Source organism: Hippocampus zosterae, chromosome 15 (genome assembly GCF_025434085.1).
Source record: "Hippocampus zosterae strain Florida chromosome 15, ASM2543408v3, whole genome shotgun sequence".
In the NCBI taxonomy this organism is placed as follows: domain Eukaryota; kingdom Metazoa; phylum Chordata; class Actinopteri; order Syngnathiformes; family Syngnathidae; genus Hippocampus; species Hippocampus zosterae.
The window spans coordinates 12,120,032-12,147,747 of NC_067465.1; the positions used below are offsets into that span (position 1 = coordinate 12,120,032).

At 42.6% G+C, this 27,716-nt stretch overlaps 1 protein-coding gene across 12 annotated transcripts in view; it reads left to right on the forward strand.

Annotated features, from left to right (window-relative positions):
- Window positions 1–7,973: 7,973 nt before the first annotated feature.
- kmt2cb (lysine (K)-specific methyltransferase 2Cb) overlaps window positions 7,974–27,716 on the forward strand; it is a 67,295-nt gene continuing 47,552 nt past the window's right edge. For 7 of the 12 annotated variants that reach the window (XM_052088606.1, XM_052088612.1, XM_052088609.1 and 4 more), the window contains exons 1-6: window positions 7,974–8,877; window positions 13,067–13,258; window positions 24,955–25,043; window positions 26,544–26,718; window positions 26,906–27,112; window positions 27,588–27,697. In XM_052088606.1, coding sequence (XP_051944566.1) covers window positions 13,068–13,258; window positions 24,955–25,043; window positions 26,544–26,718; window positions 26,906–27,112; window positions 27,588–27,697 — 772 coding nt within the window. In that variant the 5' untranslated portion in view covers window positions 7,974–8,877; window position 13,067. Of the gene's footprint in view, window positions 8,878–13,048; window positions 13,259–24,954; window positions 25,044–26,543; window positions 26,719–26,905; window positions 27,113–27,587; window positions 27,698–27,716 lie in introns of all 12 variants that reach the window. The other 5 variants (XM_052088607.1, XM_052088610.1, XM_052088615.1 and 2 more) reach the window with 5 other exon arrangements.

Below are 27,716 nucleotides of genomic sequence, written 5' to 3' on the forward strand. Positions count from 1 at the left end.
GAGTGTTCCATTAACCTGCCATGGATGTTTTTGGAATCTGGGAGGAAACCGAAGTACCCGGAGAAAATCCGTAGAGAGGCCAGTGCCGGAATCAAATCCTGCAGCTCTGCACTGTGAGGTCGATGCGCTAACCACAGGCTCACCGGGACGCCTGTGTCAAGTCAAATGCGCTAATCCTTACTGATTCCCTTCTTCACATTGGTTGCACAAAATAACATTATCTTGATCTAAATACATTTTTAATAGATGTTGACTTGAAAAATGTGTTCCTGAAAAGGTTAGAGTGGCTGCAAATTGTTATGTTACATTTATTGGGTAGATTTTTGGTTGTTTTTTTTTTTTTTTAACTGTGCAGAGGGAGTACATTGCATCAAACTCACGAAAACTATTCTGGCGTAATACTCAATTTATGTGTTTTAGAGCCCTGGGTTTCAATCAATGCTTCCAACTTTGGAAGGAACAGTTTGTTCAAGGCGCTTTTCACAGCTCGTGTCATGTTCTGCCCCGTCTTTGTTTTTGTTTTCAGCACCAGCTGGAGTGGAGGGCGTGCCTCTTCAGCCGTGCACCTGTTTCTCCTTCACTATCAAGCCTTGTTTTGTATTGGGAGACATCATAGGTTTGAAAACTACCAAGTTACTGACCCTGCCTGTTGTATATGTGCAAGTGCTGTTTTGCAAACCTTTTGATCACGTACATAGTTATTTTGCCCTCTTAGTTACCTGTTTTGTAAGGATTGGTCTTATTCATTGATTTATTTTCCGAAATGCTTTATCCTCGCAATGGTCGCAGGTGGTGCTGGAGCCTATCCCAGCCGTCTTCGGGCAGTAGGCGGGGAACACCCTGAACCGTTTGCCAGCCAGTCGCAGGGCACACAGAGATGAACAACCATCCGCACTCACACTCACACCTACGGACAATTTTGAGTGTTCAATCAGCCTGCCTTGCATGTTTTTGGAATGTGGGAGACAACTGGAGTACCCGGTGAAAAAACCCACATTAGCACGGGGAGAATATGCAAACTCCACACAGGAAGGCTTGAGCTGGAATCGAACTTCTGCACTGTGAAGTCGATGCGCTAACCACTTGACTACCGGGCCGCTTGTATTTGTATTATTTAATCTTTTTTTTTGTCACGTAAAATGGAGGCTAGTCATTTCGTTTGTATTCTTTCTATTACTATTACCTTGCCTTTTGCAAGTTTTTCTTTTTTGTTAATGCCTTGTTTTTCCTGGCTTCTTGTGACCCCAGATTTCTGTTTAAACTCTGTCGGTTTGACATTTTTGACAATAAACATTTTTTTATTGCATTTTGTCCATGTCTGCATTTTGGGGAGAAAAAAAATATTTGCTTCGTTCTCTAACCTAACAACTCAAAATACTTAGATCCGCATAGTGGTGAGGAGTGGGACAAATAAATGTCCCTGATTGCCCACTGTTCCCAAAAACGCATCTCAACCACGACGATCATGTATACTGCGATTTGCAGTCCAATAGTGGTGTGCTTACTCATCCTTTTATACAATACAATACAATACATGCTGATTTATATAGCGCTTTCACAACTATAACAGTCCCCAGGTGTGGAAAAAAAAGCACATAATACTGTATGTCCCCTTATTACAATAGTACAATGGCAACTTTTTCTAAGTCTATTAGGACATTGCATCTTTGACCGCTTTTTTTTATCCGCCATGCTTTCAAGGTTGTCATGACCAACATTGTCAGGTGCCAGGAATAAGCCCGCTCATTCTTTCCACGCCACACATCTCACGCGTTTGAATCATTCCCCAATTCTTATGACCGTGAAGTACGTTTACCTTTTACTTGCATTCCAGCGGTTAAAAGGTAAGCCAAAGCCATTTCATATTGAGCTCAAAACCCTTCGTTGTCAGAGGGGAATTTATGGACCTGAAATAGTGGCTTTGTGAGGTTTGTTGACTCTCTCGAGTCTTTAGCTTTCACAGAAAGTGTAATGTTTTAGAGCACACTGTAATGAAGCATGGAATATAGCTTTTGTCCAGGGAATGATCATGCCCTGGATTTATACATTGCTTATTGTCATGCAGACAAAGAGCCGTCGCCGGTGTCTGGTTTCAGGTCTGGTTTCATGGATCATATTCAATTTGAATATGATCCATCTGATCACCTAGCAGATGTCTGCTGTGTTTTTCTGTAACTATTTGCACAGCTTTGCAGGAGACTAAACCGGTATTTTGACAAATGGAGGTGGGGGGGGGGGGGGGTTCAGCTTAAAACTTATACGGTGGTAAATCCAAATTCGAAAACCTCAAAATATAAACCAATTTTTTTGTTTTTAAATGTGACTCGAAAAGTGCACATAAGTCGATCATACTATTTGTCATGCTCGACGCAGAGTTCGAAAAGTTTGAGATTTTGCATCAGTTTTTTTTTTGTTTTGACTTGGGTATCTTAAAAATCGTTTTAATAAGTTTTAAGAGCAGTTTGCTAGGGTTTCATTAGATCTATGCCTTCAAAAATGCTTTGTTTTAGTTTAGTTTTGATTAGATTTAGTTTTTTTTTTTAAATGCGCGTCTCTCTCTCTCTCTCTTTTTCTCTATATGTGTGTGAGTGGTAGTCATTGGGTGCAAATCAAATAAAACGGCACTCAGTATTGTGTAATAAACTAAAGTATAATTCTCAGAAGACTGTTTGACCTTCCTTATTCTGTGCCAACGTACAGCAATACCAGAATAAATGCATTTTAAATAAACCCTGAACGCTCATGTTTGATATTACTGAAGAAATACAAAAACAAAGGATATTTTTACTGCGATTACAATTAGTTTTATAAACGTAAAATGTAGTTTCAGTAGACAGGTTTTTAAAAGCACTCACATACAGTATTTATTTAATTGGATTCATTAAATGTTTTTCAATTTTTAGTTGTAGTCATTTGTTCATTTTTGTTGAACTATTCAGAAAACTCGGTCAGACGTCAACAAATCTCATGAGACTCCTGCTCCTTCAATATCCTCAAGTGTGTTTTTCGTTCCTGCTTCGCGATGAATCATATACAGTCAGTATAGGAATTCAATGGGTCTGTTTAAGACTCTATATACAGGTACCGTACTGCCGTACATATGGTGTGGCAAACCAACTGAAGGCAACTCTTTTGAAAGCACAATAAGTCACCTGCTTCGCACTTTTACAAACTCTTGCTGATGTGGGGCTAACAATGTGTGGATTGCAAATGAGAACCATTTTATCTCTCAGTCACACAATGACTTGGGAAAAAAATGGTTTCCCAATGCTAACAGCCAAAGGGCATCAATTAAGTGTGACAGTGTGAACAGAGCTCCTTAAGCCTTTATCTAATCTGTGTGAAATTAATTATCTTCTCCTTTTGCTGAATTGGCAGAGTGCTATTTGATCTCAGCTGTCTGCAAATAGTTACATAAGCTTCTTTGTCAAGGATAAATTGTTTCTGTAATGACTTTCTACCCTACCTATATGCTGGCCTTTTTCACCAAATAGACAAACCCTTGTTACTTCATCTTCTTTACTTGATGTCATAAAAACACACACAAACACGTGTGCACATTATCCGTTACTAATATATATATATATATATATATATATATATATATATATATATATATATATATATATATATATATATATATATATTAGAGCTGTCAGTTTAGTGCGTTTTTATTGGCATTAATTTAAATTAATTTTAACGGGATTAAAAATTTTCTCGCGAGATTAACGCGGCACACGTCACAAGCGGATGTTACGTTGCTCTATAAATACACCAGAAACAAAACAACAAGCGCGCTGCAGAAGTCCACGCCCATGTTTGTTTTGCCAGCCACGGCAGCACGAGACACCGAAAACGGATACTTAAAGAGTTTATGAATGGAAAGTTTACTTTTTAAAAGTTGCCATATTGCTCCACTGACAAGACCAAAGTTATCTGTTCTTCTCTCTCTCTCTGTATCATACAGGTATACGATGTATGCCACTGACGCGATTGTTACTTGTTTGGAACAATTTTGTGTGGAAGGTTACAGTGTTCTGTGTCCATATAAATAGAGCGGGTGGAGCTTCTCTGTGTTCGCCTGACAGTGACAGTGCGCTACAGTGGTAGCGACCTAGCGAAAGTAAAATGACTCCATTGTTGTCATCGTACCAAGTGTAGTCATTTGAAATGAGGTCTACACAAAACCGTTGAGAGACTTCCGCGCAAGAAGGACCAATACAATCAACATAGCCTGACTGTGTTAGGGGGAGTGACCCCCCCCCCCCCTTCAGAATGGTTTGCCCCTGCAGCACGGGGGACGTGCGTGTACTTGTTTGTAGGGCCGGCAGTTTCCAATACAGCGGCACATAATGAACACTGGTGTCCGGTGTCTCGTTATTCTTCAACAAACAGAAACAGACTGCTGTGTTCAAAGCAAAACTTGAGAAAAACGAAGTCTGCAACCATGGCTGAAATCCACTATAGGCTGAGTACTAGTGTACCTTAGATGTGCACTTTATAATGTTATATTGCTCTGTTTTGATTTCATAAAAAAAGCTGTTAAAGCAGCTGTTGTGTGACAAAATATTGTTTTCACCGTTATTGATGGACAGTAATATTGTGTGAGAGATTATGTGTGAATAACTCCACCAAGTGAAAAATGTTTATGTAAAATTGAAAATCGAAATTGTTATTTCAGTAAATATTTGCATTTGGCACATAGAAAACTGATTCATGATTCCATGTTGATGAGAGCATTAAAATGGGGAAAAATAGGACAAAAAATGTAAAAGGAAATTAAGAACGATAAAAAATGTGTGAGTATTCATGATTAATTTTTTTGTTGATTTGAGTTAATTATGACAGTTGCATTTTTAATTAGATTAAATATTTTAATCGTTTGACAGCTCTAATATATATATATATATATATATATATATATATATATATATATATATATATATATATTGTATATATTTTTTATACAACAAAACAGATTAAAAAGGGTGGTGCAAGACAGAGATTTTCATTCGTCTAATCTAACTGCCAGTTTGTGTTTACTGTCAACCCAAAGGTTGTTGAAAATAGATCCATGCTGCCCTCTGTCTGTTATATGCATCTAATGGTCCTCTACATCTACACCTTCAACAAATTAGTGTGCAGACAATCATTTACACTGTGACTGAATAGGAACCGAACCAACGCAGGCATGGGGGGGGGGGGGGCTGTTGGAGCCTATCCCAGCTGTCTTCGGGCAGTAGGCGGGGACCACCCTGAACCGGTTGCCAGCCAATTGCAGGGCACACAGAGACGAACAACCATCCATGCTGACACTCCCACCTAGGAACAATTTTAGAGTGTTAAATCAGCCTGTCGGCATGTTTTTGGAATGTGGGAGGAATCCGGAATACCTGGAGAAAAGCCACACATGCATGGGGAGAAGATGGAAACTCCACACAGGAAGGCCGCAGCTGGAATGTACCTCTGCACTGTGTGGTCGACGCGCAAACCACTGGAAGATGATCACCTTAGAATTGTAAATTGAACTTTTTGCAACATAAAATGAGCTTGGGTGCTCACGGTTACGTAATTTATTTTACGAAGTAGAATGTAAATCGCATACTGAATGTAAAATTGCATGAAATGACCGGAGAAGCTCTTCAACGAAGTGCACAATGAAAAGTGTTCCAATGGGAACAATTGTTTTGAAATGACAGAGATTTGGAAGTAAACCAGTGTCACAGACAGATTGTGTTCAACTTTGGGTAACTCTGGAAGAATTATAATTCCGGCGGTTTCGCTATGAAACCTCCACTGATGTATATGTTGGTTAAGGTTGAGGAAAAATAGCTCGACTGGTATGCAAAATGTTCCCAAAAATACAAGTAGGACATTTATTTTGATAAATTGCCACCATGCTTGGATGGTTCCTTTTCTCTATAAAAAAAAAAACAGATGAGTACATAACCAAGAAAAAAAATCTGCACTGATATTTTTACCAGAGCACTCATTTTTTTGGTGTGTCAAGTTAAATCGTGTTAAAGCATTAACAAATATACATCTGGGAAAATATCAAATGTTAAATATTCCCCCTTTCAATTCTGATGGTAGCTTATTCAATTTGTGTGCAGCCTAACAGCTAAATGCTGCTTCACCATTTTACTTTGAACGCTGGGCTCTACTTACCGACCTGAGTCTGCAGACCTCAGGGCTGAGTTTAAATTCACGTAGCATTGCTTCCAGGTACTGAGGACTAAGGACCTGTCAACGAATGAGAAACTTTAAAACGTATTCTAAAGCCGACTGGGTGCCGGTGTTTAGGACTGCAGCAATATGGTCTGATTTCTTTGTTCTGCTCAGAACCTAAACTGTGGCATTGTGAATGAGCTGCAGCTGTGTGATGCTCCTCTGATGGAGTCCAGTCAGAAGACCATTCAAATAATCAAGTCCACCAGATATAGTGTAAGTTAATAATTAGCAGTGCTTATTCTCGGTCTTCTCCTAATACTCCTTTTTCTTTTTCTCTGTATTTTCATATGTCAGTCATGGTACCATGACATACAGTATGTGTGGGGTGTGCTGAGTTCGTGATTTCAAGTACATAATAAGAGCCATCAGAACACAATAGCCTTTTTTCATGCCATGTATGAGGTCTCTCACAATTTAACATTCGGTTTAAATGCCAATTTACGAATAGATGTGTACCCTACCCACACGCCGATATGCTGAGCAATATGGTTACGTCATTAGATCTTTGGGCCCGGGGAGAGGAGAGCTGAATTAGCTCGCTACCACCACCTAGCGGCAAAATATAGCATCTGGCACCGCTGTAACAAGAACCTCGGGCCAGTAGACTAGTTATGAAATATTGCTAATTGGATTACCTTTCCTAAAGATGTAAATTAGTTTTATTGAAGACTCTAAATAATCATTTTGTGTGAATTGTTTGCTTGCTGGCCGATATGCGCTCTTTGAGGGTTTAACCATTTAAATCTAGCACTGTCTTGAGTGACGCGTCGTGTATTTAACTGAATGAAAGCCATGCATTATATTAAAAAAACATGTTATTTAGCTATCGGCAAGTCAATAGAAACGTTATCATGCCAAATCAGTATGACTGAAATTTGATGTTTCTCTTCACCACGAGGTACGCTTAACGATGACTATATTGTGATCTAATTTTAACAGTTTACTGTATTTTCCTGAGCTGATTAAATTAAATTAAATTAAATTTCAAATAAATTGCAGCGTCGCTGTGTTATTGTCATGGTGACTAACAGGGGGAGCTCGCGGTCCAAGGAAGAGGTGCCAATGTTTCGACTTCCATTTAAAGAAATAAATCCCTCCCATACAACACTTCAATTTGTCATATTTAGGCAAAAAAAATCGGGTACGAAATGTTTGAAACGACCACGGGACATGTGTACATTATTACAAAGCACCCCATGCGTTTTACGTATATTCACTAGAAGTCGAGCCCCGAGGGCCTTTTCGAAATTTAACCCCTGCGTTACACCCCGTGTGCTTGTTTATTGGTCACTTATGAAAAACGCGGAGTACCATTGGCAATTGTGGCAGGTAGCGTGAGTTTCTTTGAATGCGAAAAGAGGAAGAAAGACATCACCAGTGCAATTCTCAGTGAATATCCGATAGGTTGATGCGGGTGTCGCGAACCATAACCGGGAGCCACCCGAACGAGCCCGGAACCACCACTTCTCATGCTAAACTCCAGCCAGCGTGGTTTATCAAACTGTACCTGAGAGAGTTGTTAACTGTTTGGGTTACTGAAGGCGTTTGGGGGAATTTGAAATGGGGCGTTATGGTAATTTTTATTCCGCACTGTCCCCGGCACGCTCCCTTCCAGCCCGGCGTTCTCACGGACGCCATATTTTCCGCCCTTCTCGTCATTATTTTATTTACTAAATGCTGATATCACTCCGCCGGGTCAGAGAGTATTTTGAAGAAATTGGCATCCGGTTTTTAGTGGTGCTTTTTTCCAGTCTCCCACTGACGTTGTTGCCAAATTGCTACGCTCATGCCATATATATTTGTCGATGTTAACGCTAATGCGAAAATAATTTTACGCACGGTGTTAGGTGGATCTACTTTTTGAGCAGCCAAGAAGGGGCAGTGCTTCGGTGCCACTTATCATTAGCCATGGCCACAGTTCTGGTCTGGACCGCGGCGCAAGCGTCAACTTAATTTTACGACATTTCCACCACCGTTTCACAGTTTATCCCTCGCAGGATCCGACGCCGAGGTCCCATCAAGCTCATGTTTATTCGTTCATGTGTGGCGAGGCGCCTGTTACTGCGTGGCAGGGTGGCTGCGAGCGTCTCGTAACTGGCCGCTGGGTCCCGCAGCTTGTCGCAGCTGAAGAAAATTGAACCAGTTGCCAACCGAGCCGTCGGCGACCCCCCTCCGAGCCGTCGACTGGCGCCTCGTTGTGGATTCCTACGCCGACATGGAGCGTTGACTCTGATTTTTGGGGGTCTTTTTCCGAAGGTGAATGTGAGACATTTCTGGCAGCAGACTTGGGTGGCTAACAGCAAGTAGCTACATAACCCCAACTCGTGCGACGACAGCTGTCATTGGAGAAAGGAAAGTGATCCCCCCCTCCGCTCCTCCCAAATGCGTGTGCCAAGGAAGCGCTTCTTCTGACGGATTTAAAACGGCACTCCTTGCATCAAATGGGCAAAGTGGGGAATAACCTTGCGGCGCTGGAAGATAACGTTACGCGTGATGCGTTTTTGAGAGCCGTGCTTCATCCGAAAGAAGCTAGCTAGCTTGGTTAGCTTGCTAGCTAGCTAGCTGGTTGAACAAACCTTGACTTTTCATCCTCTCCAGAAATTGTAGACATGAAGAGGATAATTCACAGTTCCTAGGGGCTGGAAGGTATGGCAAATGAGTGTTTTTCCATTTAATTTCATTGTTTGTGGTTGCTCCAACCTCCAATATCCATCTTCTGATGATGATGGGGGGGGGGGTCTCTTGTCGCCTCCGTGACTCGCACTATTCAACGAAACATTCTGTCGAGCGAATGGATCACACACGCTCTATTTACATGGGAGTTGTTGCAACGTTGTTGCAACACAGTCGCAACATACACACTATCGGTGCTCGTTTTATTTGTGTGCAATGCGAGCTAAAGCCACGCCATTATGTAAGCATCCTCTCCACTTGTGTGGCATTGTAGTTCCCCAACACAGTTGCGTTTCACTCAATAGACCTAGCCTTTGTGTGTGTGTGTGTGTGTGTTTTGGGCACAGATGCTCATTGACGCCTCGGAAGTTGGCCCATAGACTGCCTTATCTTCATCCACCTCCAACTGATGTAGCATTTTTGGTGAAAATGTTACATGACTGAGTTTGTCATTCACTTTTACGCGTTGCAAGCAATTACACACAAAGGTGAACCTGTGTGCTCAGTGCATGACTTCAAACACCTTCTAGAACGAAGTGGAATAAGTACTTTGAGGCCCATTGCCACCCATGTTCTTGATTTTTCCGTCTGTCGCACAGTTCAACTCAACAGGCTAGAAGGTATTGTTGGTTAGCTGTGTGTGTGTGTGTGCGGGCGCGCGCATGTGTGTGCGTGTCTTCGTAAGTGCTTTGTGCCCAATTTGGAGTTCACAAAAGCTCACGTTTGCATGTGTACACTGGAGCCCGCGGTGGTAGTCGTGACTACCCTGTGGGCTCACCTCAGATGCTCCCATGTTGGGTGTCATCGCCTGATCGCATGAGCTGAGCCACGGCCCAATTGCGCCAAAAGTGTTCCCATACCCAACTTGGTGCCAGTGAAGTGTCTCAAGCCTTTTATTTTGTAAACAAGTTCAGATCTGTGTTGTTGTTGTTGCAGAGTTAACCGTACAGTAGCCACTGGCAGTACATGAAGCATCAAGGCTGCACTGCAATCAATCTCCAAAAAGTGCTACGGTCGTCCTATTGCAAGGAAATGTTGAACAAATACATTTGTACTGTTGCTTCTTCATTGGTTTAGCTTTAGTGAATTCTTTTTAGAGATGGCTGCACGCTGCATCCATCAAGCACAATGCCGTCGTCGGGGTTTTGCTTTCTGATTCATTTTCTATCGAACATTTTATTAAGGGCATTTTCTATTCATATCAATAACGTGTCTATTGTGATTTTTCGTTCAGCTCTAATCGGAAGAGAGGAACACTTTTCAAATGAGGCCGAAGTGTACTGTGTAGGTACTTGTGTATATCCCGCTTTACAAGCAAGTATTAAAATATTAATCTTGGTCAGAAAGTTTGTTGGTGGGAAAAAGTCAGAAATGAAAATTCTCATTGATTAGGATGGATAGATCCCATGATAATCAAACACACACAGCAAAATAATTGATTTCAGTCTGTGTGTAGACCTTCCTCACATGAATTTTTTCATACAGCTGACATTGTTGCATTAAATTATTTACTCTTTAACGGTTTTAAAACTTATTCAAGGCCCACCACACACAGAGCAGCACGACTGAACATTACCACGCAATGGGCAGGGTTGTGCAAATACGTCAATAATACCGTTCAGTATGTGGGACCTCAAAACAATAACAGGGGTCGCGGTTTTTCCATTGCAGCACATCATTATGTGTGTGAGGATGAGACGTTTTGTCGTCGCGTTTGGCCACGTCACTTAGTGTGGGTTGTAAATGTCCCCTTCACCCTGAACAAAAGTTAATTCTAATAATTCTATTATTTTATGTCTTTCCAGCACAGGCTGGATACTCCTTCGTATAATATTGGTGCCCTTCTAATGACTTCTATTTCTTGTGTTATTGGACCACCATCTGCTTAAAGAGCCTGTAGGCGTACTTGGACCAATCAGACACAAGTGAAAAAGAGACAAGGCAGTCAGATGGTGTCAGCTCCCCTCTAAGATTTGGCATATTGAATAGTACGGTAAAATCCCATGTGTAATGTGCGTCCGGCGTAATATGCCACCCCGCCCCCCCAAAATCAACCTTTTAAAAGTTGGGTTTTTTTTCTCTGCACCCATGTATAATGTGGGTGATTTTCTCGTGTCCTTTATTATCTGTTCACATTTGTGCACATGCGTGTTTTTAATGATGAAATCTCACTCATCAATATAAAACATGATGATTGAAAGTTGCCCTCTTTTTCACTGTTGTTATTTTGGATTTACTTAATTTGAACATGTACATCTGTTGCACATGATCAAACTGTGTTAAACTGACATGTTATTTGATTAGTAATTTTATTGTTCAGTGTCGCTGTTGAGGGGTTGTAATGAGCATTCTCAGATCAGTACTGAAATGTATGAGTTTGTAAGCCCAGCACGGATTTGCAAAGGGACACAATGACGGTAGCGAATTCGTGGGCTAACGCAGCACATTTGAGTTAGCGTCGTTTGTTAGAAAGTGATCAGTACAAACGGCAAGTGTGTCGGGCTGTTGGTATCAAAGTTTGCAGTTATTTATGTCTGATAAACTGCCTCAGTAAAGTAATCTGACATCTTTTGCCAGCACTAGTAGCCACTAGTGCGGCTGTCGCTAAACGCTGGCAACAGACGCTGTAGAAAACGGTGTCACTGTAATTTATTCTTTTTTTTAATGACCCTTAATGATTTGAATGTTTTTTTTCATGACACCGTTGTGTCATTAGTCAGTAACGAGGAGCAACAGTTTGTGACGGCAGTGGTTCAGGCTCCGGAAAATGAGGCATGTCCGCTGTTAATGGCGGTGCGGGCACCCACAGCGGCTCCTCTTGCTGTATGTTGCACATACAGCGCATTTGACAATAAAGTTGGACTTGACTGTTAAGATGTGACACATGCCCAAGAACAACTTGAAAATTAAAGCGTACTGAGGCATCGATTGTTGGATAAGGTTTATTTTAAAGGTGGCCTTTGTACCGCGTTGGCGGTTTATTGGGTATCTTTAAATATTGATTTGGGATCATTTTCTTTTGGGGGGGGGGGGGGGGATAGGTTATAATCCCTGATTATGCATGGGATTTTACAGTATTTCTGACAAAACTGTTTGCATTGAAAAAATGCTGCCTGGTCATTTGCTCATGTTCAACATTAGCATAGATGTATACAACTTCACAAATGCCTCCCCACTGCTTATCCCAGACTGTAGTCATGCAGAGACAGTCATGTACTGAAAATGAAAAATGTGTGGATTGTATTGCTAAATGATGTCCGGTACCTCTTCGAGGATCTGCACCAGAGTTTAAGGCAGGGGTGCCCAAACATTTTGGATCGAAGATCTACTTTTCGATCAACTAACCTCCCGGGATCTACCCTTACCGGCGCGCGCACGCACACACACAGACACAGACACAGACAAATTTAAGATTTACCTGCTTTATTTTATTTTTTAAATATTTTTTTTGTGAAAATGAGACTGATAAGATGATTAGTGTGCGGTGTATATTAACACAAAAAATATATTACTAACATGTACAAAGACACACAAATGGTTGTTTGTTTTTTTTCTTCTCGACACTCCTCGGATCTACTTGGGACCTGTCTTAGATCTACCGGTAGATCAGGATCTACCTAATGGGCACCCCTGGTTTAAGGGGTTCTTCCTTGCCCAGAACTCCATCCCTTCGCAAAGTTGAACCAAAAAAGTGGTGTATGTTTTGCATGCACTGCGAATAAACAAACCATGTTAAAAATGTATCTGACGGTTTCAATTAAACCTGACCCTATCATCTTTGTAAAGGAACAGGTTGGGTATTGGATCTCAGTGAAGGAGGGGGCGGGGGTTATTGTTGTGGCTTGGGAGTTTCTGCTATTTTAACATTACAAAGCATGAGGAGAACAGTAACACTAATTAGTCAGTTTTACTTGTCCTCACGTAGCGTGCCGCTTTTTATCGGTGAGCTAAACAAAACACCAGATGAGCGAACAGTTTATTTTTGGGCAGACATGGTGGTCACATTTGCAGGTAAAGCGCCAAAGCTTTCCTTATATTGACCTCGATCTAAATTGTAGTTAGCCATGTTAAATCAAATGAATTAGAAAAAAAGAATACTGATGGAAACATTTCTGATCCCTCCGAAAATGTGACACCATGATAGTATCTTTGTTTGTGTCAGAATGTCTTCAGAGGAACAGACTGTGGAACCCTCTGACCAGGGACCCTCACCACCCTCCAGCTGTGCAGGGCCAACATCCACAGGGGGTCCCGCACATGCCGACAAGCAACCACGTGGCAGGCCACGCAAGGATGCTGCTGCTCTCTGCCTATCCCAGGCACCACTCTCGGTCCCCTCTAAGAACATTAATAAGTATGTCTCCGCTTTATGGAAAGACGTAATATGTAACGTTCCACATTTAGGTGTGCGTCTTAGAGGTATTTTGATTTGGATGCTGCCTTACGTTCACAAGGTGTGAGGCAGGACGGCATATATACTGTATGTCTCCATACTGTCAGTAAAAAAACAGCTTATGTGAATTTCATGAAACTTTGTGGAGGGGTGTAGAAATTTGGTTCAACCAGAATAGTGTTATTTATTTGTTTATTTTTGTGTGTCTGCAATGGCACCTGTTAAGCAGAGATGCTCTGCATGCAGCTCGTTTGGTGGTGTGTGTCTTTGACCACTAATGCCGAACTCGGACGACACAACTTTTTTTTTTTTTTTTTGTCGTTCATGACTGGTTACATTTCAACTCTGACACAAGATCACATCCTGCCTGATCATCAAGGTAATCGGGGAGGCGGGAAAGAAAAGAGTCCAGCCATCAGGGAAACGGTTTGTGGGCATGCAGGCTCTGCAGGAACAACTAACACTTGGCGCATGCATCCGCTGAGTGCCAATGTGGTGTCATGGTATTTCACGTTATACAGTATGTTAGTATTAAGCTAGCAGGCTACAAACTTGTGGTTTGGTTGAATATTTTGGTTCTTTGATATACTGTACAATGTTGATTTCTCTTTGTGTCAAATCCATACAGTAAATATCAACTGAAATTATTGATTGTTTTCCGCAGTTGCTTCAGGATTTGTCCCTCAATGCTTACTGTTTTGTAGTTGTGACGGTCTTGCACCAGGTCCCGGTTCTACTCTTGCTCCTTATATTCTGGTTTTGTTTGGTTCTGTTCTGTTACGCTTTGACTTATAGATTGAATTGCTTTTCAATGGATCCAGACCTCTGCCCAGCCTTGATTAAGAGGAGGTCTCAATGGAGGTTGGGCAAAAATTGATACACGCCGCAGTCTGTTTTAACAGGATGTGACGTGCATTAGTAGGCAGCTGACTGATGCTAATGATGCAACCAGATATTGACTCATGGCAATCGCTGCCTTTGATGAAGAGCCTATATTGATAGTTAGTTACACAAAAGACACTCTGGGTCAAATTCATACCGCCCTGCGATGAATTCTCCTTTCTTGGCGATTCAATATGTGTTGAGCGTTTTTTCGGTCTGGAGTTTTTGATTTAATACACCGGTCATTTTGGAGGTAGTTATTTAGGGTACAGTTGCAGTACAACCGTACTTTGTAAAGAGAGATGATCCCAGAAAGAAAAATATATATGGGACACATTTTGATATTGATAAATGACACAGACGTAGGGACAATTTACTCTCTCCCCTGGAATGTCCTCAAAAAGTGTTGATGTACTCCAGGGACCTTTAACTCCTTTCCTCGAGTGCTGCTTTCTTACATGTTTTAGATGTTTCTCTGTTTCATTCAATTGAATTCAAATGTGATTTCAATTCAATTCCCTCCTCCAACACACCTGCTCAGCTGACCCTTTGAATCAGTTTTCTGATCATCGTTGTTTACAAAATCAGTGGTCACTACTAATTAATACGTTTCTGGGGAGAAAATAAAAAAAACAATGCTACCAAGCCCCATTGGAGAAGAAATGAATTAGCATGTTACCACATACTTGTGCTGAGAGTACAGGCCTATAAGATATAAGAAATATTTATAATATGTTATAACTCATTTGCACAAGAATTACATTGCACTCATGAGAAACCACAATTTGGATCTAATCCATCCATCCATGCATTTTCCGATCCGCTTTATCCTCACAGGGGTTGCGGTGTGCGCCGCAGCCTATCCTAGCAGTCTTCGGGCAGTAGGCGGGGGACACCCTGAACCTGTTACCAGCCAATCGCAGGGCACACAAACATGAACAACCATCCGCAGTCAGACTCACACCTCGGGACAATTTTGAGTGGTCAATCAGGCTGCCATGCATGTTTTTGGAATTTGGGAGGAAACCGAAAAAAACCCACCCAGGACCATGGAGAACATGCAAACTCCACACAGGGAGGCCGGAGCTGGGATTGAACCCACGACCTCTGCACTGTGAGGTTGAGACGCTGACCACTGGACAATCGGGCCGCCTGGATCTATTCTAAAACCTGATTCAATCCATCAACAATTTTGTTTGTTTGCAAACTCCCCCCTCTTGGAAGAGCAGACCACAACTTGGTATTTCTGGAGCCAGTGTACAAACCCCTGGTGCACAGGCAGCCAACTGTGACCAGAATGGTCAAGAAATGGTCAACGGAAGCTGAAGATGCTCTGCGGGACTGCTTCGAGACAACCAGGTGGGAACTCTTCAGCTAGGTTCATGGGGAGGACGTTGATGCACTCACTGACACCATCACGGACTACATAAACTTCTGTGAGGAGAACACCGTACCCACCAGAACTGTGCGGTGTTTCTCCAACAACAAACCATGGATTAATCCCGACATAAAGGTCCTCTTGAAGGAGAAGAAGAGCGCTTTTATGTCGAGAAACAGAGGAGCTGAAGGCCGTGTAGATTCGGCTGAGAAGAAAGATCAGGGAGGGGAAGAAGATATACTGGATGAAATTGGAGGACCAGTTACAGGCCAGCAATGTCACTGGTGTCTGGAGGGGCCTGAAAACCATCTCAGGCCATGACAGCCCAAAGACATTGACTGAGAAGGACAAGGACTGGGCAGATGGACTGAACCGTTTTTTCAACCGTTTCGACCAGTCGTCCATTCCCTTCCCCCAACCACCAACTGCAACCACTCTCACTGAGGACTTCTTCTCCTCCGCCTCCTCTTTCGACCAGCTCTCATCAACCCAGTCTGTCACCTGGTTCCTGCCTGTCCGTCACAACAGAGCAGGTGAGGAACCAACTGAGGAAGATGAATGTGAGGAAGGCAGACGGGTCCAGACAGAGCAGCTCCTCAGGACCTGCTCTGACCAGCTGTGTGACATTGTCCAGCACATGTTCAACCTGAGCCTGAAGCTGAGCAGAGCTCCACAGCTGTGGAAAACTTTGTGCCTGGTCCCAGTGCCCAAGACCCCCCCACCCTAAGGAGCTGAACAGCTACAGACCGGTGGCGCTGACGTCTCACCTGATGAAGACTCTGGAGAGACTCGTCCTCGCCCACCTTCGACCGCTGGTGAGCACTGGACCCGCTGCAGTTTGCCTATCAGCCTGGCATCCGCGTGGATGACGCCATTATCTACCTCCTCCACTCAGTGATGTCACACTTGGAGAAGGCTGGGAGCACTGTGAGAATCATGTTCTTTGATTTCTCCAGTGCCTTCAACACCATCCACCCCTCCCTTACTGGGAGGCAAACTGCAGAACGCCAGAGTGGACCACCATCTCACAGCATGGATCATTGACTACCTCACAAATCGGCCGCAGTACGTGAGGTTGCAGAGCTGTGAGTCGGACAGGCTTCTCTGCAGCCCTGGAGCGCGGCAGGGGACTGTTCTGGCTCCATTCTTGTTCATCCTCTACACCTCGGACTTCAGACACGCCACTCCAAACTGCCACCTTCAGAAGTTCTCCGACGACTCTGCGATTGTTGGCCTCATTACAGAGGGGGACGATCGGGAGTACAGGGTACTGACGAAGGACTTTGTGGACTGGTGCCAGCGGAATCTCCTCCAGATCAACCCCAGGAAATCCAAGGAGTTGGTTGTGGATTTCTGCAGGAAACAGTCCTCACCAGCACCGATGAACATCCAGGGTATGGACATAGAGAGGGGGACCTCCTACAAGTACCTAGGTGTTCTTCTGAACAACAAACTGGGCTGGTCTACAAACACGGACACCCTGATTAGGAAAGGACAGAGCCAACACTTCCTACTCAGGAAACTGAGGTCTTTTGGGGTTCAGGGGTCGCTCCTTAAGACTTTCTATAACTTGGTGGTGGCCTCGGCCATCCATTATGGCATTGTCTGCTGGTCAGGCAGCATCTCAGCCCGGGACAGAAAGAGACTGGAGCGACTGGTCAGGAAGGCCAGTTCTGTCCTGGGCTGCTCCCTTAACACTCTGGAAGAGGTGGGCAACAGAAGGATGCTAACTAAGCTAAAAGCTATGATGGACAGTCATCACTCCCACCCTCTCCAGCCCGCCCTGACAGCACTAGGTGGCTCCTTCAGCCAGAGACTGTTGCACCCGCGCTGCAAGAAGGAGAGATACCAACGCTCGTTCCTACCGACTGCTGTCAGGCTGCTGAATAAAAATAACAACAATAATAATAATAATAATTAAATGATGTGAAAAACACTTGTGAATAGCACTGCGATTTATCCATTTTGTATTTATATTGCACTTAATTGAACAGTGTTTTTATTTTTTCTTCTTTCTACCCACATTCTTGCTGATGGAGGCTGTAAATTTCCTCAGTGTGGGACAAATAAAGGATATCTTATCTTAAAATAGGTTGCTAAGTTTACATTTTGCCTTTTGATGTCTCATTAATCGGATTGAATACAACTTGCCTCCTTCACTACAGTTGAGAACAGAATCGGTCAAGGTTGATTCATCATACAGATATCGTGCAGATATATTTGACGATGGCACGCTCAAATCACATAGACTTTGATTCCGGCTGCAGGTGTATGCTCCATGACAAGGTTGATGCAATAGCCACATTACAATAACAAACATCAAAGCCGTAATTTATTCATGAGCATGGTTATTGAGCCCATGATTATTGTGCAATTGAAGAGTATGTATAATTATCTTGTTACGTAATATACAGCATTAATTGTCTTGCAGTTATAAAATGTAAAAAAAAAAAAGAATTTGACAAATGTTCATGAAAGTGAATCTATATATTGGCAACTCTGTAAATTACAGCAAATAAAGAATATTTCAGGGTAGCGTGGGATATAGATAAACTAGTCTGGTATTGAAATGAACAGAAATCTCAGGTCCCCACAAAACAATCAATTTATATTTGACTATACACGTTGCTATTGCACTTTTGTCGATTAAAATAAAAAGTACATTCAAACTGCAGACATTATCCCTGTCCTGAGACACCAGCTTCATGTTTACGCCATCCACTCGATACAGCAGGCCCACTACAACTACCTCAAGTGATGTCATCGAGGCAGCTCCTTTGTTTTGGTCTGTTCACTCCGCTCTGAAAATTACATTAATAATGTTGCAACGTTGGTCCATTAAAATAAAGCGACTACAATTGACTTTGCTCTTCAGCGGATTGTCTCCGCTACAAAGCAAAGCGAATCGGGCTGCTGTGGTTTAAAGAAGACTTTGTCAGCAACAACATGGCGTTATAGAACGTTTAACAGCGCATGAATCCTATTTTGTGAAAAAGTCATCTGAAAGTAAAAAAACTGGATTTCCGTCAGACAGCTGTAGCTTTCATTGTTACCTCTGTCAATTATTAATACTAGACTGTGTGAGAGACAGACATGTCAAATGGCTCTTGTCGAAGTGGCTGTTAAAATAGACTCCTTTGCCCACGCTCCGTCTGCTTGCTCGTCCATTCCAGGGCCAGGTTTTCCCTGTCAGGTTTTCCAGGCAGCACACTGCGAGCTGGGACTACTTACCACAGCATTATTTTCACCTTTTTTTTCTCCCTCACTTGCTGTGGTGGGTCTAGGGAGGGGAGGAGGAAGGAGGGGGAGGCAAGGGAAGAGGAGTGGGGGTGCATAGATGAAAAGTCGCACAGCCGATTTTTGCACGGCTCTCTAGCTTGTGTTGAAAATGTCACTCTCTCAGCAGTGAGACATCGACATCGGTGTATATATGTCGTGAAATGTCTGCCTTTTCTGCTACAGCTGTACACAAATATAGTATTTAATCACGGCGAACAAATTCATCACTACGTCTTTCTGTTTTTTGAGGTCCATTATTAAGGCTTGATTTAAATTGCAGTAGGAGTTGCCTGACTAAAAAAACATTTCAGACAATGTTGATGGTTTAGTCGACTAGTCATAAGGGGTGTTCACACGGCACATATTTGCTCCGGTGCTGCACCGATGTATTTTGTTGCGATATATCTTACACCGGAGCAAATTCTGTGGAGCGTTCACACGTACAAAGCCGCTGAGCATGTTAGCGCCGGTGCAGCCCCTCTTGGGTTCACAAGGTAGTTTCTGCAGCGGAGCAAAACAATAGAAAACAGAGCTGTCGTGTTGGTTCTTTTTAAAACATGTACAACTCAAGCAACTACTGTACAGGCATGTCCTTCTCCTTCTCGGTCTCCGTGCCTTCTGCTTTGTGAGGCATTCAGTGACCGCCCCTCGAAAACGTAAATCAACGATGACTTCATTGACACTCAGAAAAGCAAACGTATAATGCGCCAAATCAAGAGAGGAAATCACAAAATAAATTCTATGGGGATGTCGAGGGGGGGGGGGGCTTGTGAACACACAACAGTGGAAGGAACAAACTACACAAACAACTCCGAGACAGTCCAGTCTCCTACAAAAGGAAAGATGATGTTTGAAAACTATTCCCCCCGTTCTAGTTGAGATGGTATTACCCAAGAGGCAAGGTGCCGCTTGCTACTGTTGCCATTCTATAATCTACTAAAGCACCAGTTAAACACCATCATGTCTTGTGTCCGTTGTTCGACAAACAGTTGACAGAAGTACAACAGAGTACGAAAGCAACGCATTCTAGCCGTACGTAATCAACTATTCTCATGCGTCGCGAGACTACTCCCCCCGCCGCAAACGAGCATTTGCTCCGGAGCAAATTTTTAAACCACCTCCCTGAGGTGGATTAAATTTGCCCGGGGTAAGCTATTTTCAGGGGCTTCACCGGTGTAACTTTGCACGTGTGAATGCTTTACACCGGGGCAGCACTGGCGTAGCACCGGAGCAAATGTTGCTGTGTGAACACCCCTACTGAGGTCATTGATGCTTTTTCAGTACATTAATATAATTACCGGGGGGAAAAAAGTGTGATGTGGGTATGCTTTGCAATCTATATTCTCTAAACCAGGGGTGCCCATTAGGTAGATCCTGATCTACCGGTAGATCTAAGACAGGTCCCAAGTAGATCCGAGGAGTGTCGAGAGGAAAAAAAACAACCAACCATTTGTGTGTCTTTGTACATGTTAGGAATATATTTTTTGTGTTAATATACACTGCACACTAATCAGTCTCATTTTCACAAAAAAAATATTAAAAAAATAAAATATAGCAGGTAAATCTTAAATTTGTGTGTGTGTATGTGTGTGTGTGTGTGTGTGTGCGTGTGCGCGCGCCGGTAAGGGTAGATCCCGTGAGGTTAGTTGATCAAAAAGTAGATCTTCGATCCAAAAAGTTTGGGCACCCCTGCTCTAAACATCACATCCCGGCTCCATTACTGCAATGCCCTTTACTTTGGAGTCAGCCAGTCCTCCATTAAGCACCTTCAGCTGGTCCAGAATGCCGCTGCTCGCCTCTTGACTGGTACTCGTAAGAGGGAGCACATAACTCACTGGCTCCCCATTCATTTTAGTTATTTTCAAGATCCTCCTCTTTGTTTTCAAATCTCTGAATAATCTCGCGCCACCTTACCTCTCTGAGCTCATCCGCCCCTACACACCTGCACGGCGCCTCAGGTCTGTGGACCAGACATTATTAGAAGTACCAAGAACTAAACTGAGGGGATCGAGCCTTTTCTGTTGCTGGTCCCTCTCTCTGGAATGACCTCCCACTGAACATTCGGCAAGCCTCCTCGCTGCCCATCTTCAAAATCCTACTCAAAACTCACTTGTATTCTTTGGCATTCGACTCAGCATGACTTAGATTTGTTCTTGGTTTTACTGTTTGGTGCTTTCTACCGCCTTTATTACCGATTTGTCTTACTGTTTATTGTGCATGTTAAATTGCTCCATGTACAGCACTTTGTATGCAGCGATGACTGTTTGAAAGTGCTCTATAAATACTGTTGACTTGACTTAACAATAAAGAGCTTATGCAACACATTTATGCAGTACACATGTTAGAACACACACACACACCTGACGTGGGCTGGGTGAAGGCTTGAGTCGTGTGATCGTATTTCCAGCCAGAGAGAGACATTGGTGAAACCTGTTGTCGCTCTGCGCCAAGCACAGTAGCGGGTTCTGCATGGTTGTGAATTTGCGGTGTTTGCAAATCATCGCGGTCCTCTTCGTGGGCAGTCGGCTAATTCCCCGGTTTCCTTCCACTTCGATAGTTTGTGTCATATTGTATCGTAAGGAATTCAAGCAGGTGACAAAGGCCTGTTTCACAAATTGAGGTTTTATTCACAAACACAGGCAAGAGCAACCCTCAGAGTCCGTTCGGCAACACTCGGGCATCATTGGCATAACCTCCGAGAGACAGTAAAGTCAGTTATTAAAAACACGATTACTTTTCAAAGCTCCACATTCAGAAAGACAATTTAAATCAATTAGGGTGATGGACTAATTTCATTCAGAACACACACCTGTTGCTGTTCGTGGCTCTGCCTTGTCCTCAGGCGAAAAACACGAGAGTAGCGACTAAAATAAAATCAGTCCAAATCCTACACTGCAGGTTCAAGTGGGCAATTCCAGTTTAACTGGGTCTCTCGAGCACCTGACCACACATCAAATGTGAAATTAAACAACCAAGTGAATCTATCGATGTCTAAAAATGTGTGTGAGTAAGCCGTCCTGTACGTTTGCCTCACTTTGCTGGACAGGATTGGATGCTAAAATGCTAAAATGCTGCTTGTGAACACACCACATTATTCCTTTTTAAAAAACGACATTTTTTATATATTTTCAAGTATTTAAACATCAACACTGGGATGTGACAGCACGGAGGTAAACAAAGGAAAATAATAAATGTCAAATGTTACATCTCGTTTAGGTGGCTGGGCTGCCTCTTCCTTTCAGTTGATTGGAATGAGGGGAACTTTGGCATTACTCCACTGCCTGTATTTGACAATTATTTAATGACAGACACATATCAAATCTAAAATATTTTGACCACAGTTAATTGTCTCCGCTTTCACTGTAGTTAAGATTTATTGTTTGGTTTATTTGTGTAATTCTGGCAGACCTGGGTCTATTTATGTCATCAAATGGTGTATTTCAGCTAGCACTGAAGGAGTATCACCACTCTGGTTGGTTGACATTGCACTTGGTAGATATCCGATACTGGGCAGGTTTTTATCCATGTTTGGATGAGGCCCGATTCCCTTTTAAATTTCTGATTCCATGTGTCTCTCCCCCCGTCCCCCGCCCTTTTCTCTTTTTATGCTTCTGTGATGCCTATGTGGCGCTTATGCCCATATCTCACAGAGCAGTGAAAGTTTACAAGTGTGCGCACGTAGCGAATGTTGTTGGTTGTCGGGTTTGGTTCCATTTTGCAAAGTCGTTTGCCTGATATTCCCAAACAGTTTTAATGGTTGCAAACAGTTTTTGTTGCCGCCATCAAATTTGGAACATGTTTGGGAACTTTTTAATTGCTGCCAAACGTCTTGGCGTCCCTGACAAAAAACATGTTTTCCTATTTAATTTAATTTCATTTATCCAATTATGGCTTCTGTTTTTCGTATTCTTTTTCGCCGCTCTGTTTTGGCCCATGTTGTTAATGGAAGCAGTGTACCTCAGATAACTCTTAAAGTAATTTAAAAACATCTTCCTGACAAATCAACTGTAATTATTCGATGAATCTGCCATCCGTCTCGCCATCGACTAGATTCAAGATTACTTTTTAAACCTTGTGTACCGGTAATTGTAATTTTGTACTACTTTTGAATAGACCTTTTGTCCAGTCCAATTGTCCATACATATTGTAACACATCGTAGCAGTTCAACTGTGATTCACGTCCCTGGTGAGTGGTTGGGCAGAACTTTCTATATTGCTAGATGACTTATGATGACAATGTACGCCTTCTCTTTGGCTCAGTGGTGGCCACACATGTTTTTAAAGACTTGATCATGCCACCCAATGAAGTTATGCTTTCAGGTGGCTAACTGTGATACAAGCTGTCAATGTTTGCCTCCATCCTCATTTTTGAGGGTTGTTACTTATCTTAACATGGAAGTTATTTCAAGGGAGGAGTCGAGTTTGCATCCAGCCACTTGTGATTTATAGTTTTTTTCTCTCTCTCTCTCTCTCTCTGTCTCTCTGTCTCTCTGTCTCTCTCTCTCTGTCTCTGTCTCCTGTCTCTGGTGACATCAAAATGATGCCAGCCCACATCCTGCCATCTCCTCCTCCTCTTCTGAGCGCTTGTGTCCTTCCAAGCACCCCAGAGACGTAACTGCTCTCATTTGGGAGGTGTTTGCGCTTCCCGTTGAGCATGTTAACAGTCGTATCCGCCACAATTATGCTCTTCACGTGCTGTCTCAGAGATGATGTCAGCACAGCCCCTCAGCCTACTGGAGGATGCTGACAAAGCCACCATGCTATTTATCTCGTGTGTGTGTGTGTGCGCTCATGTGTGCGATTTGTATGAGCTGAGATGCAGTCAGATCGGAAGAGTTGATGGCTGAAGTGCTGACGTAGCTTAAGTAGTAAGTTGTGCACCGGGCTATGTCGCTTTCTTCCTGATTCAAACAGTTGAATCGTATTGCTTCTGGGACAGTCGACTGAAGCGGGAAAACAGACACACAAGGGGTTATTCCACTCCTCTTACTCGCAACTTATTTCTTACAGACAGTACAATAAAATGTGCTAAATGACACACGTGGATGTAGTACACAGGGATTGGTGTTTGTACCTGGCAGTTTGACAAGATTTGAACTACAGTTTTCTTTTAATAATTTTAGTGTGTACAAGGTTCCTGGCATCAGCCGTTTGGAGGTTTTGGTGTGCAATGGATTAGTATGCATAGGAATACAGTACGTACTCACGTGGCATGCTCAGCTACCATCATACTTTCAGTTTTTACATCTGGGAGAATACTACGGAGCCCCCAAAGTGACATACAAGAAAAAAAGAAAAAAAAACTCATTCACTCGCAAAGATTTGTGCGAGAAAGCAATTTCATTTATTTATTTTTAAACAATGCCAACACATTTTTTTGAATGTGTGTTTATGTATTTCTGGGTCAAATACCAAGAAACCTATGTTATTCTATTTTAGAGTGAATTTAAAAGCAACAGTTCCAAGTCTTCCATGACATGCCGTCAAACAGATGCACATTGGCGGTTTGGGTCGCCAAACAAACGTAATATTTTTTTTAATGAATTTCCATGCAAGGGAATACGTTTTGTTGTTGTTGTTGTTTTCCTTCTATATCATCTTAGGGGCTCTGTAGAATACCGACTTTAAAAAATCCCCTCCCAAAAATCCAATTTCCAATTTAAGTAGAATTTTTTTTCACAATGACAGCACAGTAGTCAAACCTTTTATTTTAATCCTGGAAAATATTAACTACAATCAACAACATGTATTTCATTTTGAGTTCATATGTCACAGCAAAACTGAGTGAACATTACGAGTGAAAAGTATTATCGGTACTTTGTGTTTATAAAGTTCACAGCTGTTTCATGTCACAGTATGCTTCATTTTAACATGCATGTTTGTGTTGTGTCCTTATGAATGACGGAGTGCCACTCAAACATTTTTTTCAATTGTATTTTTTTAATGTAGTTGAAATAGGTCCTGTCCTACCTTCTGGCAATAAGAGGCATATGCACACTCTATACTGCCAGATAGTATTTATCCACTCTTCCTCCCATTTTCCTGTCCAATGACAGCTGTGGCTAAATCTCATTTCCATTGCCTGCATTTATTTGTGTTTGCCTTTTTCTTGCCTTAGGGGCCGCAACAGAGGTAGGGCTATCATGGATGAGGAAGACAGTATGGATGGAACAGAGATAGCGGAGTCCATTGGCCCTCAGGACACAGGTGAGAACTACACTGCCCCTTTCCTTGTGGACTAGTCATTCAGTGGAGGGTAGAGAGCTTTTTCATGCTGCTTGGCCTTCCTCTTCAGGGCTGTTAATGAAAGGCTTCAGCTTGAGCTGCAGTGGGTTTGTATTCTCCCTTGCCTCCGTCTTTCACTCGCTGCCTCCACCTCTCCTGCTGCACTAAGATTGCCATTGAAGAGCAGTGGGAAAGAGCCCAAGGCTAATGCCCCCTAAAAGCTTTTTAAAATCCCATCAGTCACTCCAGACACATTTCTGCTTTTTTTTTTTTTAAATGAGCGTGGTGTACATTAAGTCATGTGATGTTCAGTCTCATTCATTTTGATGCCCCCGTTCATGCCGAATACCCTAAGGAGTGGGGGATCTTCCAGGGGCTTGAATTTCGTTTATTACGTCTAACTAACGCCTCCAACAGGTGTTTTTATTCACATATATAATACATATCTTGTCATTTTCCTCTTTTTGGTGGACTGCCACATTTTACATGAATGACTCGGTCCCACACATAGATTTGTCCATAGAGGATAACGCTAATCTTTGAAGTAAAGTGAAATGCAGAGCCACGAAGGATCAGAATAAGTGCTCTTGGAATTAACGTAGAGAGAAAAATAAATGATACTTTCTTACCTTTTCAACAAGATATATTTACCTTAAAGAACATATTTAGAAATACTTTCATGATGATTTTTACACATTTACATTCACCATTACTTTGAAGGGATTCACTTGATACCAGAAATGAATTTCAGGCCATATTGGTAAGCTCACAGTCTCCGCTGGAAGCAGTTAAGCATCAAGAAAAAATATGGGGAAAAAAATCTTACATTTTAAGTCCAAAATATTTGTATATGGTCATAATTTTTTTAAAATCTTTTTGCTTAACAAATATTTTTACACACATTTGCCCCTTCATGATTTATGTTATTTGTATATTTATCACACACATTCAAGCATTTCAGTTCATCAATTTAATTTGAATATCACACAGAGACAACCCAAGGAAATACAAAATGGAGTTTCTGAAAGCCAAGCTAATTTATTCAGACACACAAAAAATTGGGGAGGTGGGCTGTTTATGTATGATAGTGCCTTTTCAGAATAATATTTCAGACAGTATAGACAAGTCGCTGCTTTAACGCGACTCTCAGTCCCCCTTGCCCCAGCCTAGCTGATCATGTCACAGGCAAGTGAACTTTGTGATTAGTTTTTTTTAAATAAGCAAAACTGTTGGATAACAGCCGAACAGAAGTACAGAAAGGTTCACTCAGAGACACATTTTCAGAAATGGCGGATAAAAGATTTACTTGGTTGTTTCACATTTGATAAGGCCCTAAGAACCCCAACTGTTTGTCTACATAATGCAGAATTGATGCTACATTTTTAAAAAATGTTGTGCTTTACAGTCATATTTAGCATAAAAATGTCTTTGTAATATCTTTTTTTAGCAGACTGATCAATCTATTTTTTCCATCACCTTAAGAAACAGAAATTCAAGCAGGGGAGACTGTGGAAGTGGTGAGCAGTGATGCGCCAGAGGAGAACACGTCCTCTCCTCCTCATCCTCCTTCTCCTCCTCCTCCTCCTCCGGCCCAGAGCCCTCCACCCGACACTCTTGCAGGACCGTCTGTCCCAGCAAGTAGAGGAGTCCAAAGCAGGTTAGCAACGCCAAAGCCCTTGACTGTGAATTTTCTGTTGTGCGAACTACTTACTGCTCGCTATGTGTATGCAGTCATTGGCTGACTGACAGCTTTTCTTCCCGGGTGCCACAGTATTGTTGGTTGTCAGTCTTTTTTTTTTTTTTGTCCATTGCACACCCTCTACCATCCTTTTTCTCTTTTTCAGTGAACGTCTTTGTGCCTTCTGTTACTGCGGGACTCGTAGCCTGTTGGGTCAGGGGGAACTTCGAGTGTTCAGCACCACGCTGCCCCTCGACCATCTCCTCAGACACAAAGATGGAGAGGATTCAATGAACAATGGCGGTAATGGCATTGGGTCCACTGAGCCACACGTGGCAGGCGAGACCACCTCAGGACAGCAGGAACTGACCAAGTTAGTGTTTTTTTTCTTTGCCAAACTTGTTTTGGTGCTGTGGAACTAGGTGGGCTTCATTCAGAGTTCCCAGTGGCCTATTGGGTCGTGGGAGCCATAATGCAATCTGGAAGCTTGCCAAGTCAGCAGTTGATTGTCCCGCTTATGTCACATGACCACAGGGAAAGCTGCGCAGTGTTAGGGGAACAACCAGAATTGATTTATAAGTGAGGTGCGTGTGTGACAGAGGGAAATGTTAGCATCCGAATCAGGGCTCAAGGCTGTTGTATCGTTTTTCTGCAAGTGAAGCTGCCAGTGTTGCAGTTCTGAAGCAACTCAACAGCAAGCGTCTTTGTGCAGATGCCAGATTTCATGAGGGCTCTCTTCTTCCCCTCCACAGATACACTCTATCCATCTGGTATCTTTTTGTTTTGGTGAAAACTCCACATTATTCTACTGTCCTCACTACCCCCCTGTCTAATACTTTTGTTTCTAGCGGGTCTGAAAGGAGTGAGGGAGATCCAGACCCAGCAAGTCGATTTTGGGATGAGCTCTCTCATGTCGGCCTTCCACAAGATCTCAACGTCTGGTCTCTCTTGGAGTCAGGTAGGAGTCAATGGCATAG